This window comes from Ciona intestinalis, unplaced genomic scaffold (genome assembly GCF_000224145.3).
Source record: "Ciona intestinalis unplaced genomic scaffold, KH HT001270.1, whole genome shotgun sequence".
Lineage (NCBI taxonomy): Eukaryota > Metazoa > Chordata > Ascidiacea > Phlebobranchia > Cionidae > Ciona > Ciona intestinalis.
The window spans coordinates 1-16,671 of NW_004191591.1; the positions used below are offsets into that span (position 1 = coordinate 1).

Here is a 16,671-nt window from a genome sequence, read left to right on the forward strand (position 1 = left end):
ACTTTGAACTGAAATCCAAAACCTGAAATTTTTTTCTTGCCACTTTCAAAAAGTTGCGAAATGCAGTTTCCGTCCTCATAACAACGATATATTGCCAAACGTGGTCGTGTTCATGCAAGGGGAGGTACAAACATCAGGAGTGTTGCTTGTTTTGATTTAGCACTTATTTGACTCAAAGAAAGATTGTTTGTATGGCTCACAATTTGGACAACCCATTAGTGACCACTGAGTTGAAGTAATTGCTGTTAAGTGTCTTGCCCAAAGATGGGTCCGCACACAATTGTAGCAGTGACAAGCCTTGAACCTATAACCTCTGGTATAAAGGTGCTCTAACCACTGTTTCACGATGCTGAATTTCTTTATAAGGAGCAGAGAAGAAATAAGTATATAAGACAGATATCGAGAGCCGGTGGCGGAATGTGTTCAGACGTAGCTGGAACGTTTATATCACTACCGTATCTCGTGTATGTGATGTCTTCTCAAATCTTTGGCGTTGAAATAGCGCTTATTTTATTTACCGGTAGCTGGCGATAAAGTGTCGTCAGATTTTTTCCCCAAAATTGCCGAAACCGTTCATTCTATTTTAGCAGGCGTAGTGGTAGGTCGTATACGTTAGCATTGGTCTTGTGGTATTGCTGAAGCGTGTTGTTGTGTAGATCAGTTGGGTTGTTGTAAGCACTATTTTTAAACATAACCGATTAGAATAATGATTGTATTAAAATATGACAAACCTATTGCATGATGAGCAGGATCATGCAAGAAGTTTCTGATCATTCAAGACAGTCATAAACCTACCCGACACTACAGTTATAAGTAAGCGTGATTTACAAGATCCTGAAAAAGACAGAAGTTAAAAAGCGAATCCCCGGGCGAGGTTGAAGCGGTCACCTCGTTTGCCGCAAGCTTACATGCGTTGTCAGCTGATTAAAAACGCGGCGGTTCTAAAACAGCAAAATGTAAGTAACGTTGCATTATACTCCTAGTGAAAGATTGATTTCAATAGGAAGTTAATACTATGAAGATACAAAGTATTGAAACTATTGGTTTGTTGCTCTTATTATGGAAGGGAATTCATAAGTTGACACACGAAGTGTAGGTGTTTGAAACTCTTTGGAGAATTAACGCCGGGGTGAGTTTTGTTAAGAATTACCGCTTAATATTAATATATGGTAGAATGGGGAAAGTTGGGACACCTTTAGCACATAATATCCAAATATACTGATCGTGTTTTAAACAATCAACAACGGGCTATGGGAGTCGTGAGGATTTATAATTTTTTGAATGTTTTTTGTTTACTACCAAATGTAAGGAAAGGGAATAAAAGGTGTTCCATCTTTCCCCACCCCACTATATTATAAATTCATATACATACCTTAACGGAAATTAATGAAAAGAAGGTAATTAGCAACAAAACGACAGTCGATAATAGTTTGATGCTATGGTATCATATAGCGCACGTTGAATCAGTTTAAAATGCAAATTAATGGATTCAATCTATTTATCTTCGTACGCTGGGTTGAAGCAACTGCCGTTTAGCGTCTTGCCTAAGAATATATACGACCGGCACGGTGGCAGCATCGAGCTTCGAACCTGTTGTCTGGCTACGATGGACGCGATTTATAACCACATTAAGAAATTCTTAAAGTGTGATTTAAGTTCGAGTAATTCATAGTGAAGAGTGTCACGCAATAGCGTCGTTTACAAAATGATCCACAAAACAAAACATAGGAGATGAAACTTCTAGTTATTGCTTGCGAGAGACATTACCCGGCCACGCTCGCGTATGAATATTTGCTTATTCACTCGTGACTTTTAAATGGTTACTTCAGCATATAAGGTTACAAGCCGCGCATACGTGTTTGTGTTGTTTGTTAAACCTCAGTTGGTATACATCCGACCCTGGCACCTTCTCTATGGTGTATACAAAGCAGTAAGATGCATAAGTTGGGGCAAGATAGGACATGTTTTCTCTTGTACCTTCCCACATGGTAGTAAACAAAGAACATTCGCATAATTGTATAACCGTAAGCTCACGACTTTGTTGAATGCATGATTTAGAAATTATAGTAGGGTGGGGAAAGATGAGACACCTTTAACACGTAATATCGGAGTCCTGAGGATTCGGTTTTATAATTCTTTGAATGTTCTTTGTTTACTACAAAATGGGACGAGAAAATAAAATGAAAAGGTATCCCATCTCTCCCCACCCTATTATAGTGGGGAAGATGGAACACTTTTTCGTTCTGTTTTTGGAAGTATATCTTGATACCATTTGAAGTTCTCTTCTTTGTTGATACTTTTTTATAACTAATGTCCTTCTTCGCATAGTTCAGTTTAGTTTAGTTAGTTCCGCTTTGGTCGCGTTTTATTCCAGTATTCTTCTGCCACTAATCGTCACGCTGCTTAATTAAGGCTCCAAAAGAGCGTTGTTAATTGCATTGAATCAAGATTAGAAAACACTGGACATTATTTGCTAACGGTATCCCATTTTACCCCGCAGTATTATATTCCATTATTCCCCAGCATTAATCGTCACGCTATATAACAGTTAAAATAAAGTTAAAGTCAATACATCAATGTCAGTTTTAACAACGGGTGATTCGTATAACTTCTTTTCTTCATATAAGTTTGAGGATTTGACATTAAAGGCCACTGTATTCTTGACGAATAATATAAAGTAATTGGTTTTGAAAACACTAATACATTTATATGCGAAAATGTGTAGGTTGGTAAAAGTGTAATTTCCCTTTTATAAGGCAACTAGATTAAAACATAAATGAAATATACTTTATTTGTTTTTGAACAGTTATATTGTTTGTCAAATATTGTGGGTAAACAAATACTTTGAACGATCGCGCAATCGCATACTTATGAACACGCTGTGAGACCGAAAGAGGGTGGGAGAAGATGGGACATCTTTTTCATTCTCTTTATCGTCCCATTTATTAGTAAACAAAGAATATTTAAAATAATATAAAACCGTATCCTAACGACTCTCATAGACCGTTGTTAATTGCTAAAAACGCGACCAGGATATTTGGATATTATGTGCTTAAGGTGTCCCATCTTGCCCACGGAACTATATATTTTGTTAAGGTTACTAAATTATAACACAAGTATATCGCATTTGTATTGGTCTAAAAAGCTTCTTATATTTTATAATTCGCGCACCACTGTTGGAATTACCGGGGGAAATCCCCGAGGATTTTTATATTCTCGTCTAGCCGTTTTTTGTGGTTTGCACTTTGCAATGCCAGGACAACCTGCTTTACTGGATAGGCAGTGCGGTTGTAGTTCAAGTTACAGCTAAATAAGTTTTATTGTTTGGTAAAGGCGACTTGCATAGGTTACTAAAACGTTGTTTGTTAGCTGTAGCAACCTCGCTGCTTTCGACCAATTAAATGTAAAATGTTTTTAACCGTAAGCGTGTTTTAACGACTGTCGTTTTGTCGCTATATTTGCTACCGTATTCAAAGGGGCAAATACAAATTATTATTGTTATTAGGCGTTAGTAAGTTCATTTAATTTACATAAGAGCTTAGATTTTTATTTAGCCAAGTTCTTTAAACGCATTGGCTGAGATTTGGCTGCACATTTATGACGTCACGGTTGGATAAGTGTTGAACGGAACTTCAGAAACAGCAAGCGTGACGTCAATACTTCTTACGTTTGTGGCTTGACTACTCTTGGTAAAGTTAGGCGATTTTCTGACGTCACTTCCTCCATCGCTAGCGATACGAGCGACAGAAAATCGATTAGTAACAGTTTCTAGAACGGCTTTTGCGCGAAAAGTAACAGTTTTTGCGTAAACCATTTCGCTGCAAATTAAACGATGGAGATAATTTTCTAGTAAATATGAATTTAAAAATGAATATATTTTGTTGCAGGAATACTATATTGTAAATTTAGCGTAATAATAATAAAAACAACGTTTGTTAAGGTGTTGTGCGACTACTGTTAAGAGCAACTTCAACAAAAACTGATTAAAACAGTTAAATATTACACAGTCGTGTTTAATACACAATTACATTGAAGAAAAAATGATGAAATAAAACCAAAATATATGGAATTTAGAGGCAGATATAACATTAGTCGATTCTTTGACAAATTCGGCATCTACGTTAAAATGTTTTAAATCCAATGCCTGCTAAACGAAATTATATTCTTTCCTGGGTATTTTCCTCTACTTTAACCGCGTATTTACGCTAAAACTAAAATGTAATTTCCGACTTTTCGCCAAACAGAACAGGATACCAGGCGATTTTACATTTGTGTGTAAATGCTTTGTCGGCAGACAACCGCTCTCACCCAAAGTTAGTCTATACTAACTTTGCTCTCACCCATCGGCAGCGCTTTTACCGTCCGTAGTGTGAACCCATAGTATACTTCAGTATACTATGGTGAACCCGCCTTCAGGCAAGCGATAAAATATCGACAGTGGCGCTGACTAGGGTACAATTTATTGCATTGTAAGGATTATTACTGTGGGGGAAGATGGGACACCTTCATTATATAATATCCAAATATCATGCCAGTGTTTTAAACAATTAACAACGTTTTATGGAAGTCGTGATGATACGATTTTATATTTCTTCAAATGTTACTTGTTTACTACCCAAATGGGACGAGAAATGGAATAAAAGGTGTCCCATCTTTCCCCACCCAACTATATTATCATTAATATTAATCTTATATAGGAAACCCATCACATTATAATGCCACAGTAGGTTGCCTGAGTTCATGTTAAAAACTCCTCAAGCGTAAAAACAACAAAAGCCAATAAACATTGTTTGAACATGACGTAACTAAGAATGTCAAACAAAACACGCGTACAAGTTGTTAATATTACATCATAAAGGTGCATTTTGTTTATGGAGATTTAAATAACACAGTGGATACGTGTGTTTTTAATAAGCGACAATCACGGGTAATGTAATTGGCCAACTCTGGTCTAAATCCCAGGTCCCATAGCATGCCTCACTGTAGGACCTCACCCATATAGAATAGAATGTGCATATACAATGTTGGGGTAATAAGCCAACTCTGGTCTAAATCCCAGGTCCCATGGCATGCCTCACTGTGGGACCTCACCCATATAGAATAGAATGTGCATATACAATGTTGGGGTAATGAGCCAACTCTGGCCTAAATCCCAGGTCCCATGGCGTGCCTTACTTTAAGACCTCACCCATATAGAATAGAATGCACATATACAATGTTGGGGTAATGGGCCAACTCTGGCCTAAATCCCAGGTCCCATGGCATAGAAAGCGGAAACGTTCAAAGGGCACAGGCACCGCTGAATAGTTATGGCCAACAAATAGTTTAAAAGGGAGGTTACGTTACTTAACAAGTTGTTAAATGATAAGAAACCGGGTTTTGATTCTCATTATAAGTAAGTTTGATATGTAACAGCTCTACAGCTGCTGATATAGATTCCCATTTTTACGTGGTGAGCGTTCATGTTACCGTTTTGCAATCATGTAAAAAGACTTCATGATTGCAAACACAGTTAATAGTAGGGTGGGGGAAGATGGGACACCTTTATCACATAATATCCAAATGCCCTGACCGTCTTTTAAACAATTAACAGCAGTCTATCGGAGTTGTGAGGATACGGTTTAATAATTCTTAGAATGTTCTTTGTTTACTACAAAATGGGACGAGAAAATAGAATGAATATGTGTCCTATCTTCCCCCACCCTACTGTATAAGGATCTATATTCGTGAGGTATGATATGGATAGGATACATTACATTGCGCTGCGTTGGAAAGCACATTGAATCGCCGCCGCAGTTAAATAGCGATAAGAATGCGCATAAAATATCTCGATAGTTCCGATTGAGTTGCTTCTTTTATATATTAGGTTGGGGTAAGATGGGACATTTTTTATTCTCTTTTATCGTCCTATTTGGTAGTAAACAAAAAATATTTACAACCGTATCCTCACGGATCTGAAATAACATTTTTAATTGTTAAAAAACGTTTGGGAAATATGGGATAATATTTGCTCACGGTATCCCATCTTACCCCACAGTATTATATCCCAGTATTTGCCAAGCATTAATCGTCACGTTTTATAACGATTGAAATAAAGTTAAACTCAATACATCAATGTCAGTTTTAACAACGGGTGATTCGTAACTCCTTTTATTGCTATGCTATGTAGGGAATATGAGAATTCTTCATATAAAGGTCGCGGCCCTTGGTCCTTTAAGGCCGTTGTTCACATCGCAACAATAGAACGTAATTGGAAACGGAACACAAACGCTTCATGCGCGTAGACACCAAATCAATCAAAAGTTTAAATACTGTTTGGGAGTGTTACCAAATGAAAACAGTTAACATAACATATATATTTTTCTCATGTTCTTAATTTATTTCTTCGCAAAACGATAGCAAAAATTTTTCAAACGAAAAGTCGTCAAAACAGGCAATCTATAAAAAGTATGAAAGAAAACGACAGTTAAGAAGCAAAGCTGTTTAAACCGAAACATTTTGAAGTGTGCAAAATAAGTTACGCGTGAAGGTCAAACAGCAAGCATTCTTGATCGCGTGCGGCCTTGGTGCCGCGTGTACGTACACACACATACACACACGCACACACGTCATAGCTTTAGTTCCTGTTCGATTGTTTACCGAAATAAGGTTCTTGCTGAAGGGGAATCCCTATAAGCAAAACCAAAGTTTTTCCTCCTACGCGTAAGAGGATATGAGTAAGAGGGAATTGGGCGTTTGCTGCAGAGTTATTTAGGTGTATGTAGTGTTGGTATGTGGTATGGGGAATATTCATTGCAAGTGGATTTTACTTGAATGTTTTAAATTATAAAAGATAGGAATTATATAATTTTTATTTTGTTTTTTAGAATTGTTTTAAGTTTTGGAAAACGTAAAGCAAGATTCTGAAAAACCGTGGGTAAAAAGAATTTTTGGGAGGTAAGTGGTGATATTGTTGCTGGGTAAATAAAAGCAATGTTGGAGAAGAATAGGGAAAATAAACCAAGAAGTAAAAAAACATGTGAGGGGTTTAGCAGTTCTTTAAAGCCATACATAAAAAGGAAAGTCTTAAAAACAACCACTAAGTTGTTTAGGCATACATAGCAATTCTTAAGGTGCATGAAATACCCGTGTTATAATGACTGACGTTGCCTCGTCATGCAAGGATAAATAAGTTACATACGTAGTACGAGGTGTATGAAACAGAACACCCATGTTATAACAACTGTTGTTGCCCCGCCATGCGAGGACAAATAAGTTACATACGTGGTAACTCGTAAGCTGGCACAAGGTGTATGAAACAGAACAACCGTGTTATAATTACTGTCGTTGCCCCGCCATGCAAGGATAACAAAGTTACATATGTGGTAATTCGCAAGCTAGCACGAGGTGTGTAAAACAGAACAACCATGTTAACAACTCTCGTTGCCCCGCCACCTGAGGATAAATAAGTTACATACGTGGTAACTCGTAAGCTGGCACAAGGTGTATGAAACAGAACACCGTGTTATAACGACTGTCGTTGCCCCGCTGTGGGGATAAATAAGTTACATATGTGGTAATTCGTAGCTGGCACAAGGTGTATGAAACAGAACACCCGTGTTATAACAACTGTCATTTCCATGCCATGCAAAGATAAATAAGTTGCACTCATGCAGTTAAAAGATTCGCCACAGCATCAAACCCTCCAGTTACCTGTTGTTCTTTTACCCCAGGTATTATGGGACTCAGAGAGAAGGAGAGAGCTGCGGGTCTCGGAAAAATATTTTTTAAATATTTAACTCCTAAAGAATGTGACACAATCATTAAAGATTTGGTGAAACAGAAACTGGTTTGTGAAGGTGGGTTGTTTTGTGTGTTTTAACAGCAATTAATATCTTGTGTGTTTTTTCTTGACAGCCATAAATTGTAGTAAAGTTGCAATATTTATGTTAGTTTAGACTAAAACTATTTGTGCTTTTAATACCTCTGTTACTAAACCAGGTCACTGGTTAGAACACTGTAGTTACAATCAAACAATGGTTCAACGGCTGTTGCTGCTACCACCCTAAGCTTACATAACCTTGGGCAATGTACTTAATAGTAACTCCAAACCCATTGGTCACTAATGGGTCGTCTAAATTACCAGACACTCCCTGAAAAAAGAGGCAATCACCAACGCAGTTAACAAATTTGGTAACTCATTTACCTGTGTTATAGCCAGTTGCTTGCTCTGCCACATGAATGTATGAATGAATGTAACTTACTTTATCCTCGTTATAACACGGGTGTTCTGTTACATACACTTAATGCCAGCTTAAGAGTTACCATGTGTGTTACTTTGTGGGTAAATATTTGTTTGAGATTTGCTCTATTTTGGGGGGGGGGTAACAGCGAAGAGCTTTGAACCCATTACCTCTAGGTTAGAGACAGGCGCGTTAACCAACTGTGCTACTGCGCCAGACATAAGGTTAATTCTGTTATCATTGTGTACTTCATGCAGTCACGTAATGTTGAAGAAAATATAATTATTTTATTTTTCAATTGACATAGTTTTCTATCGTGTGTATATTTTCATTATGATGTCACAGATCATGGGAAGCGATCTAAAAATGCTGTGGAAAAGTTAGCAACGCTTCTCAACAAAAGTGAGGAGAAATGGGACAAAGCTTTGATTGCAGTTATCAAAAAATTAGGTGCTGTGGGTAAACTACTTTTACAATCAATTTTTTTGAATGTCAATAAGTTTAAATTTGTTTTATGTTATTTTTTTTTAAATTATTTACATTTCAGGCAAGGAAAAGCTTTCTAAAGTTATCAGGACTTACCTGAAATCTGATGACAATGATGCTCTGGTATGGCTGGTACAAAACTGGCCGTCAGCAAACTCTATTTATGAAGTTTTGTGGATTCTACCTGACATGTGGGTATCGTACTTTCAAAAACACAATTTTAAATGCCTTCTGCTGCAGAAAGTCATCCATACGGTTTTCTGGGTGCTGCGGTGACTTGAAACAAAGGCCAAAATCCCTATTGTACCTTGCTGTAGGACCTCCTCCGTATAGAATGAAATAGCTTTACGTTTGCCTGGCTTTTCCCTACGTAGAATTTGTTCATTACTTATGTGCGGGTTTGATTCAAGACTGTGTAGTTTCTTTGTGTATGTTTCTTTGTTTTCTTTGTGGGTCTTTATTACCAAAATTGGGGACAGATTAAACATGAGATTATAAAAATATAAAAGCTTGATCATACTTATCCTCTTTTGCCACACTTTTTTTGCACTCAGAAATAAACTAATATTTTTTTACAAAATAAAACTAATATTTTACAATTAAACCTATCTTTAGATATTATTATTCCTTCTAAACCATCCAGACCCCCAACTGATGACAATCCATGGCTTGAAGTTGCATGGAAGCTTTGTGTTCAAAATCATTCTATGTTGTACGATCTTTGTGTGTTGTATTTGTATCACAACACTAGTAATCATGTAGCAGGGGTGAGTGTGTTATAAGTAAATTTTTAGCCTTGCGTGGAAAGGAAAACGACAGATGATATAACACAGTTTATAACTTTGTGTGTTGTTTTTATATTCTGTATGACTGACAATTTGGACAGCCGATAAGAGAACTGGATTGAAGCAATTCCCGTTAAGTGTATGTTGGGATAAACACACACATTGGTAACAGCATTAAACATTAATCATAGAGTAAAGGTGTGCGCCTTACTTTCTGCGTTGAGGTGCTGGTTTATATTTATGTAACTTTGTGGGTGATTTAGATTTTAGAAAACCCATTATTGACCACTGGGTTGAACCATTTACCCCAAAGTATCTTGCCCAAGGACACACATACGCCCACAATGGTAGCAACTTTAAACTTTGAACCCTGTATTCTGTGGTTTAAAGATAAAAATGAATAAATTATTTGTATTTCTCAAGAATTACTACCCAACCTTTGAGAAGTTGAAGTTCATGCAAGACATGATCGCAAACTCATTAACCCCTGGTGGCTGCAAAGATTTGGTTCAAAAACTGTATGAAAAAGAATATATTACTAAAGGTAACATTTGATCTTGAATGAACTTTTTTCTAAAGAGTTAAGATACCAGATTGGGCGTCTAATCGATAGTTGCATTCTTGCTTGAAATTAAATTTACATTCAATGTACAATGTGTCCTTAATTATATTTATGGTTTATATTAAACGTTATGTCTTTTTAAATATCCTTTCCCCTCTTTTCAGTAACTAAAAATGTATTTCCTATGTTTAACGTTTAATAAACCTTGACAGATAAAAATAAAAAAATACAAAACTGTAAAACAAACAAAGAGATGATGGAAGCTTTATCTAAACATTTGAAGAAAGGCAAACCTCACTTCCAGGCAGCTCTAAATACAGCTATACAAAGCCAAGGTAAACATAAGTGTGCCCTTAGCACACACAACATTACAATTATATAGCAGGTATTCTTAACTCTTTACCTTTTATGGATGAAATGAAGTTGAAGCTTTCATGTTTTGGCAAAATGCAACATCTTAAAAAACACATCCCTGTTTTCAAAGCAAGTTTACTAAAAACTTTGAAATGCTCTGATGGCCCTTTCAAACATTATACTCGTAGATAATTCGCTTATAATCATTTTTGTGAACACCTGTTTCCGAAGACTTGCATTAGTTGTCCTAAAGGATAAAAGATCTATTTATTTTCAGGTGTGGATCACCTTAGCCAAGTTGTGGAAGGATGTTTTTCAAGTAAAAATAAAATTTGTTTGCTCTGGATCGCCACCCAGTGGGAAGTGTTGTTTGCTAATAAAGGCATCGTTTATAATGTCACAACCAAGCGTGGTGTTGAACATATTTCCAATCTGTACGTATGGGGTTCATGTTTTGTTTAAGATCCAAAGATGCTAATTCCAGTTTAGTTGCTAGCGAACATCTTCATTTTTAAACCGCTGTTATAGGACTGTATGGTTTTAAAAAAATATTTGTGTTAAAACAAGTTTTTTTACAGCGAAAAATCTGGAAGCTTCTGGTTGCTTCACATTTTGCTGCGACTACGAACCATGGATGCAAATTTGGCACGAAAGTTTGTAAAGGAGCTCTTAATGAATATGAAGCAGTTTGTGGTGGATTTTGGAGTTAATCTTTCATCAACAACATCAACAACATCAACACCTATCAACAAGCAACAACATCAACACCTTCTTCAACAAGATCAAGCACGCCGTTGAACACACCTTCTACAACGTCGAGCAAGGAAAAATATGAAGTTGCAACAAAAGAATCGATAACAGCGGAAGCAACATCTAAATTAAACGCAACATTGAAGCTGCCTTCATTTCCACCAACCAATGAAACACCGGGTACGTCATCTGCGCTAGAAGCATCCACAACAATAGGGGTGACATCAAGTCAACGACTGATCACATCTTCAGCAACACCAACCAATGAAACACAGGGTACACCAACAATAACAGCTGGTCCTCCATTAAATATGCCTTTAACGCCACCCTGGGAAACACCATCAACAGAACAGACAACTTCATATGTACCTTATACCTCAGTAAGTAATACCCTGCATATTTGATTCAAAGCATCAGTTCTATTGTTTCTTTAATTTTAAGCTTTAAAGTGATAAAATCTTAATTTTTTTTATTTTTTCCACAAATCTAACTAGTCATTTTGTTTTTTTATAAAAGAACATTCTTGAAGTTCTCAGTTTGTTGAGAAATGAAATCCACATGCTGGTTGATAAACCCAATTCAAGTGCATCTGACATTCAAAGGGTAATATGAGTAACATTATTACATTTTAATAACTAAGTTAAACATTATTGTGTGTGTAATTTTTATCTAGTCTTCTAGTGCAATAATTAAAAATGTTTTCTTTAAAAAAAAAACGTTTGTACAAAAATTGTAGGGAATGACATTGGCATGTCAAAATAAATGGCTGATCGTTATGACATACTAACAATTTATACTTCCATTATTTGCAATGTACCAGTTATTTTTACCATGGTTTGGAATTGAATGCCCTAGAATCCTAAATGTAACTACCCATGTACTATTAGTAAGAGAAAGGGAGAACTCTGTGTATTCAATACATCTGATGTTACAGAACAAATTTCTCACTTATTGTATGTTACCTATATTTTAGGCGAGCAGTTTAATGACATTGTTACATCAAACGCAAAGTGGATATCTAGCAACTTTGGTAAGTTAAAAAATGGAACAATTTATATTTTGTTATTTTCACATGTTCGTTTTTTATCCCCAAAAGCCACCCCTGTATCATAATTTTATTAGTGATCAAACATGTATTCTATTTAAACTTACTTTTTCTGTGTGTTTTCCCCAAGAAAGTTTGTTGCTGTGAGAAATTCCCTCTCTGCTTCAAGCTCATGTTTCCAAGGCAAGAGCTTTCAAAACTAAGTTAATTGGAGTAACAGTAAAATATAAATTAAAAGGGCTTGCGTGTTAGTAAACTTAAAATATTTATCAAGCTTATAAAATGCTGTTGTGGTGGATCATGGCTGAAATTTTCGCGCCAATAAACTTAGGATTGAAGTCATATTTTTTATTTACTATTTAATATACATTGTTTTAGATTTTACCCTTTTCATTTTCAGAACCATCCCCCAATGACACAATTTGGAAACATGGTATGTAATATATTTTCCATAAATGCTCAGTGTATTGTAGTTAACTCATTTAATCAATGCAGGCTGCAGTTCCTAATCAATACCAACCAATGTCATCATCACAACAGCAACAACAGCAGCAGAGCCCACAAGTATGTTTTAAAACATAATTAAGATGTATGGTTTATCAAATGTGTGTAATAGATTTTCATACAATGCTTAATTTCATTAGATTAGCTTTGCTTCTGAACGTTTGCGTTTCAATTGTGTCATTTTACACCACCATAAACTATCAGTGAAATACTCTTGCACACATGGTCAGGCGCCATGCCACGCTTGGTTAGCGCGCCGCCTGTATCAAACCCAGAGGTAATGGGTTCAAGGCTTGACGCTGAGACCATTGCAGGCGCATGTGTCCTTGGACAAGACTCTAAATGGCAATTGCTCCAACCCAGTCGTAACTAATCGGTTGTATAAATTGTCAGCCAAGCAGAAAAAAAATGACCCATAAAGTTACATACGTGGTAACTTGTAAGCGGACACGAGGTGTATGAAACAGAACACCTGTGTTATAACGACTGTCGTTGCCCCGCCATGCGAGGATAAAGCAAGTTACATTCATTCATTCATTCATGCTTGGGTGTTTTTAAGGCATAATAAACGTTTTGCTACTGATTTGAAATTACAACTTGATCATTAGCTACTATTACCTTCTATCTTTTGATACACTCTTTAAAAATAAATCAGGAATTATTATCTTTTTAGGACCATCCTCAAATGACACAATTTGGTAACAAGCAGGCATCGTCTTTCAATTCATACCATACAATGCCACTAACACAACAGCAAGATACACAGGTAGATTATAATACTTCAGTGATCAATTTAATACATTAAGTTATATTGTTTGAAAAGTTATAGCATAAATTTCTTGTTTCATTATCACCCATATATTACTGGGTGGTTGCGTGAAATGAAACGTGCCCCAAATCATTTAACTTAGTAACCCAGTAAGTATTATTAAGCCATTAATATTTATTGTGTTATTGTCATCTTTTCAATTTATATCTTTTGTAGTGACATATTTGATACATGTAGTTATATTTGAGTAGTTTTTTATCATTTTTGTTTGGTACAAGTTTAAAACTACTCTTTTACAATATTGCAGTCATATGCAGAAGCAGTGCAAACAACAAGTAACCGAAGTGTTACAATAGAGAATGAATGTGTTTCTCAAGGTAAAATGACTTCATATATTGTCCTTAATCACAGTCTTTTAAATGAATGTATCTAATTTATCCTCACAAGGTGGGGCAAGGGCAGTTGTTATAACACAGGTGTTCTGTTGCATGCACCTCGTGCCCGCATATAATTTACCATATAAGGCAGTCAATATATGAAACTTTGTGAGTGATTATTCTTTTTTTTTTTCCATTTTTTATTTTGGCTTGCCATTCGGAAACCCTTGATTTTTGGGGCTTGGAGCGATTGATGTTAAGTGTCTTTCCAAGGACACGTAGGCTCTTCATGGTAGCATCATCGCATTTATATCCCTTGACCTAGGTTGTGATAATATTCCAATAGTGCCGCGTAAAAACAACAATGTTGGCAACACTTCAAGCACAAAACCTGAATCCAAGCAAGAACAGAAGCAAGGAACCGGCGGAGGTAAACGAAGAGATCAGCCAGGTGGTTCTGGAGCTTCGGCGGATCAAAAAAAGCAGAAAAGTGACAAAAAACAAGGGAAAGGGGAAAAAGGGGGGGAAAGTGAGGATCAGTTATAAAGTGTTGTTTATCAGATGTAAAATATATATGTTTTCAACAGACAACCAAAACAAGGCTGTCAAACAAAGTCAAAACAAAGATCAAAAAGCAACCAAGAATGAAGGAGCAACTAGTGATGGTGGAAGTGGGGAGAATAAAAATGTTTCAAATCAATCCAATCAAACTACCAACAAGAAATCTGCTGACAAGACCGACAAGCAAGGTGTAGTATTATATGTAGCAACAACCATGGAGCGCTTATATATTTAGCTTCATATTTCTTGATATAGACATTTAGACTTGCTTATCAAATATATCTGAAAACGGATAAAATACGTTTATAATATTCTGTGATCCGCTCTATCTTGTTGTTGTACCTTCCAACAATACTGTTTTCGTATTTTATTTAAACTGCTTGTAAGGACCTTGATCCGTATAAAGTTCTATAAACAGTATTAGTTTATTTGTTGCAGAATTTTGCCTAGATCTCATTATATTATTGTATCGTATATTATTGAACTATGTTAGGAACGCAGAAAACTTTACAAATTTGTTTCTATAATCAAATAACTAAATAAAAGTAATAAAATATTAAATGTAATATAAAATTACCACATAAATGATCTGTTTCAGCAACAAGTGGTGAAAGAAACATTAAAGTTACGAGTGATGGGAAATGGGACAAAACTGGGGAGGACAATTCACAAGAGCGAATTGGTGATTATTATAACACATTTATTTTAGGCATAACCCACAGTTGTAACATGCATGCCCCATAGGGTGGTTTCACATAGTTTTAAACCATTTGTAAATGAAAATATTGGAAGTATTTTGGTTTGTTGTTTGTCAAAACGGAAAATGATTTAAATTATTTTATTATTTTAACTTCATAATTAACTTGAACAGCTAACCCTGCAGGGAGTGACAAAAAAGTGAATGAAAGTAAGAAGGGTACCTTGGTAAAAGAAAAAGCTGGAAAGAAGAGCTATACTGATTCTGTTGGAACCCATGGTAATGCCAACCATGGTGATATATAATCTATTCAATGCATAAATTAAGTTGGTTCTTAAAAGTTTATTAGTGTATGGCATAGTCTTTATACTATAATCCAAACTTTAAAAAACTTGTCAAATTTTGCCAAAAAGTTTCATTTAGCTGCCTTAAACTTAAAAGCTTGTAGAGAAGTTTGATGTAAACAAGAAGGCTGTTGCAATGGACCTTTGGTATCTGTAAAAGTTATTTATTTAAAACAGCTGTTCTTGTAATTTATTTATATTTTCTGTAGATTATGATTTAAGATCCAGAAATAATGGTGGCAACGATAAACAAGAGAGCAAACCAGATCTTGTGGCATGTTTCAACTATTGCCAAGCCACGGAAACACCTTTGGCTACTGAAGAAAATGGTAAATGCTTACATCCAACTTAAAAACAAAAGATTAATCATATTTATTACAGAGCAAGTTGTTGAGTTTCGTGTCTTGGTTGATAAGAAAGACAAAATACCAGAAGGACGAGAACTTAATGTTTATATTGATGGGAAGGGTTTTCACCGAATGCACCCAGACACTTATATTAAAACAGGGTATTGTAATGATGTTTGTTGCGTAGTGCTTAAATATTAGGGATGTGCCGAGCCGAGCCCGAACTCAAAAGCTCGTGCCCGAGCGTCTCCTTTTTTGACGCTCGGCGCTCGGCTGAAAACTGGGCCGAGCGCCGAGCCTTATGCTATAATGTTGCACGCGAGAGCGAAAATTATCAAAAATGAAAAAAAGTGAAGCTACTAAGAGATAACGAGACTGGTCAGCGTAGCTTTCTCTTTAATTGTTTTTCGTTCGTTGTGAATTTGCTCTCTCGCAAGTAACAAATCGCAACGTCAGCAATTTGCGGTATCGAATTACAGCCGGTGTCGAATTACACGAGCGCCCAATGTTTTCGTATCAGATTTTAAGTAAAAAGCCAAAAACTCTTTAACTTTTTTATAATGAAATATTATAAATTGCTGCAACCACGGTTTTGCAACCACATGACAGCCCCCTTAACCGCAGACACGCACGCAACCAGAAAATGCTAAGACGCACACTCACACGCGTTGCATTCAATATAACATTCCTTCGCTTGGAATTGGAACAATTTTTCATTCAATTATTACGTCAGGTGTCCTATCGCAAGGTAACTATTAATTATGACGTTTCATAATATAACAATCGGGAGGAATGTGCCCACTGCCCAAATTGGGCAGCCAAACCAACCACGAGATCAAACCATCGTGTATCAGCATCACATTTTTAC

The 16,671-nt window shown here is 36.1% G+C and overlaps 2 protein-coding genes across 2 annotated transcripts; both read left to right on the forward strand.

Annotated features, from left to right (window-relative positions):
- The first annotated feature begins 981 nt into the window (after nt 1–981).
- LOC104266784 lies at nt 982–11,233 on the forward strand. Its single transcript, XM_009863793.3, has 10 exons — nt 982–1,129; nt 6,867–6,936; nt 7,713–7,838; nt 8,568–8,672; nt 8,770–8,899; nt 9,352–9,475; nt 9,917–10,037; nt 10,268–10,390; nt 10,687–10,843; nt 10,988–11,233. The coding sequence occupies exons 3-10, from the start codon at nt 7,718–7,720 to the stop codon at nt 11,205–11,207; spliced, it is 1,101 nt and encodes a 366-aa protein (XP_009862095.1). The 5' UTR covers nt 982–1,129; nt 6,867–6,936; nt 7,713–7,717; the 3' UTR covers nt 11,208–11,233.
- A 24-nt stretch (nt 11,234–11,257) lies between these two features.
- Nucleotides 11,258–15,964, forward strand: LOC104266785 (putative uncharacterized protein DDB_G0282129; the record flags this gene model as incomplete). Its single annotated transcript, XM_026840445.1, has 13 exons — nt 11,258–11,539; nt 11,676–11,762; nt 12,133–12,189; nt 12,605–12,637; nt 12,700–12,768; nt 13,382–13,474; nt 13,785–13,854; nt 14,180–14,383; nt 14,442–14,603; nt 15,014–15,097; nt 15,299–15,391; nt 15,666–15,785; nt 15,838–15,964. Coding segments are annotated over exons 1-13 (1,268 nt in total), but the record flags the coding sequence as incomplete, so codon positions are not given.
- Between the last annotated feature and the right edge of the window lie 707 nt (nt 15,965–16,671).

Coding starts and splice junctions, on each gene's coding strand:
- LOC104266784 (XM_009863793.3), top strand. CDS start 7,718: ATGGGACTCAGAGAGAAGGAGAGAGCTGCGGGTCTCGGAAAAATATTT. Junction 7,839..8,567: donor ACAGAAACTGGTTTGTGAAG/GTGGGTTGTTTT, acceptor ATGATGTCACAG/ATCATGGGAAGCGATCTAAA. Junction 8,900..9,351: donor TTGTGGATTCTACCTGACAT/GTGGGTATCGTA, acceptor TAAACCATCCAG/ACCCCCAACTGATGACAATC.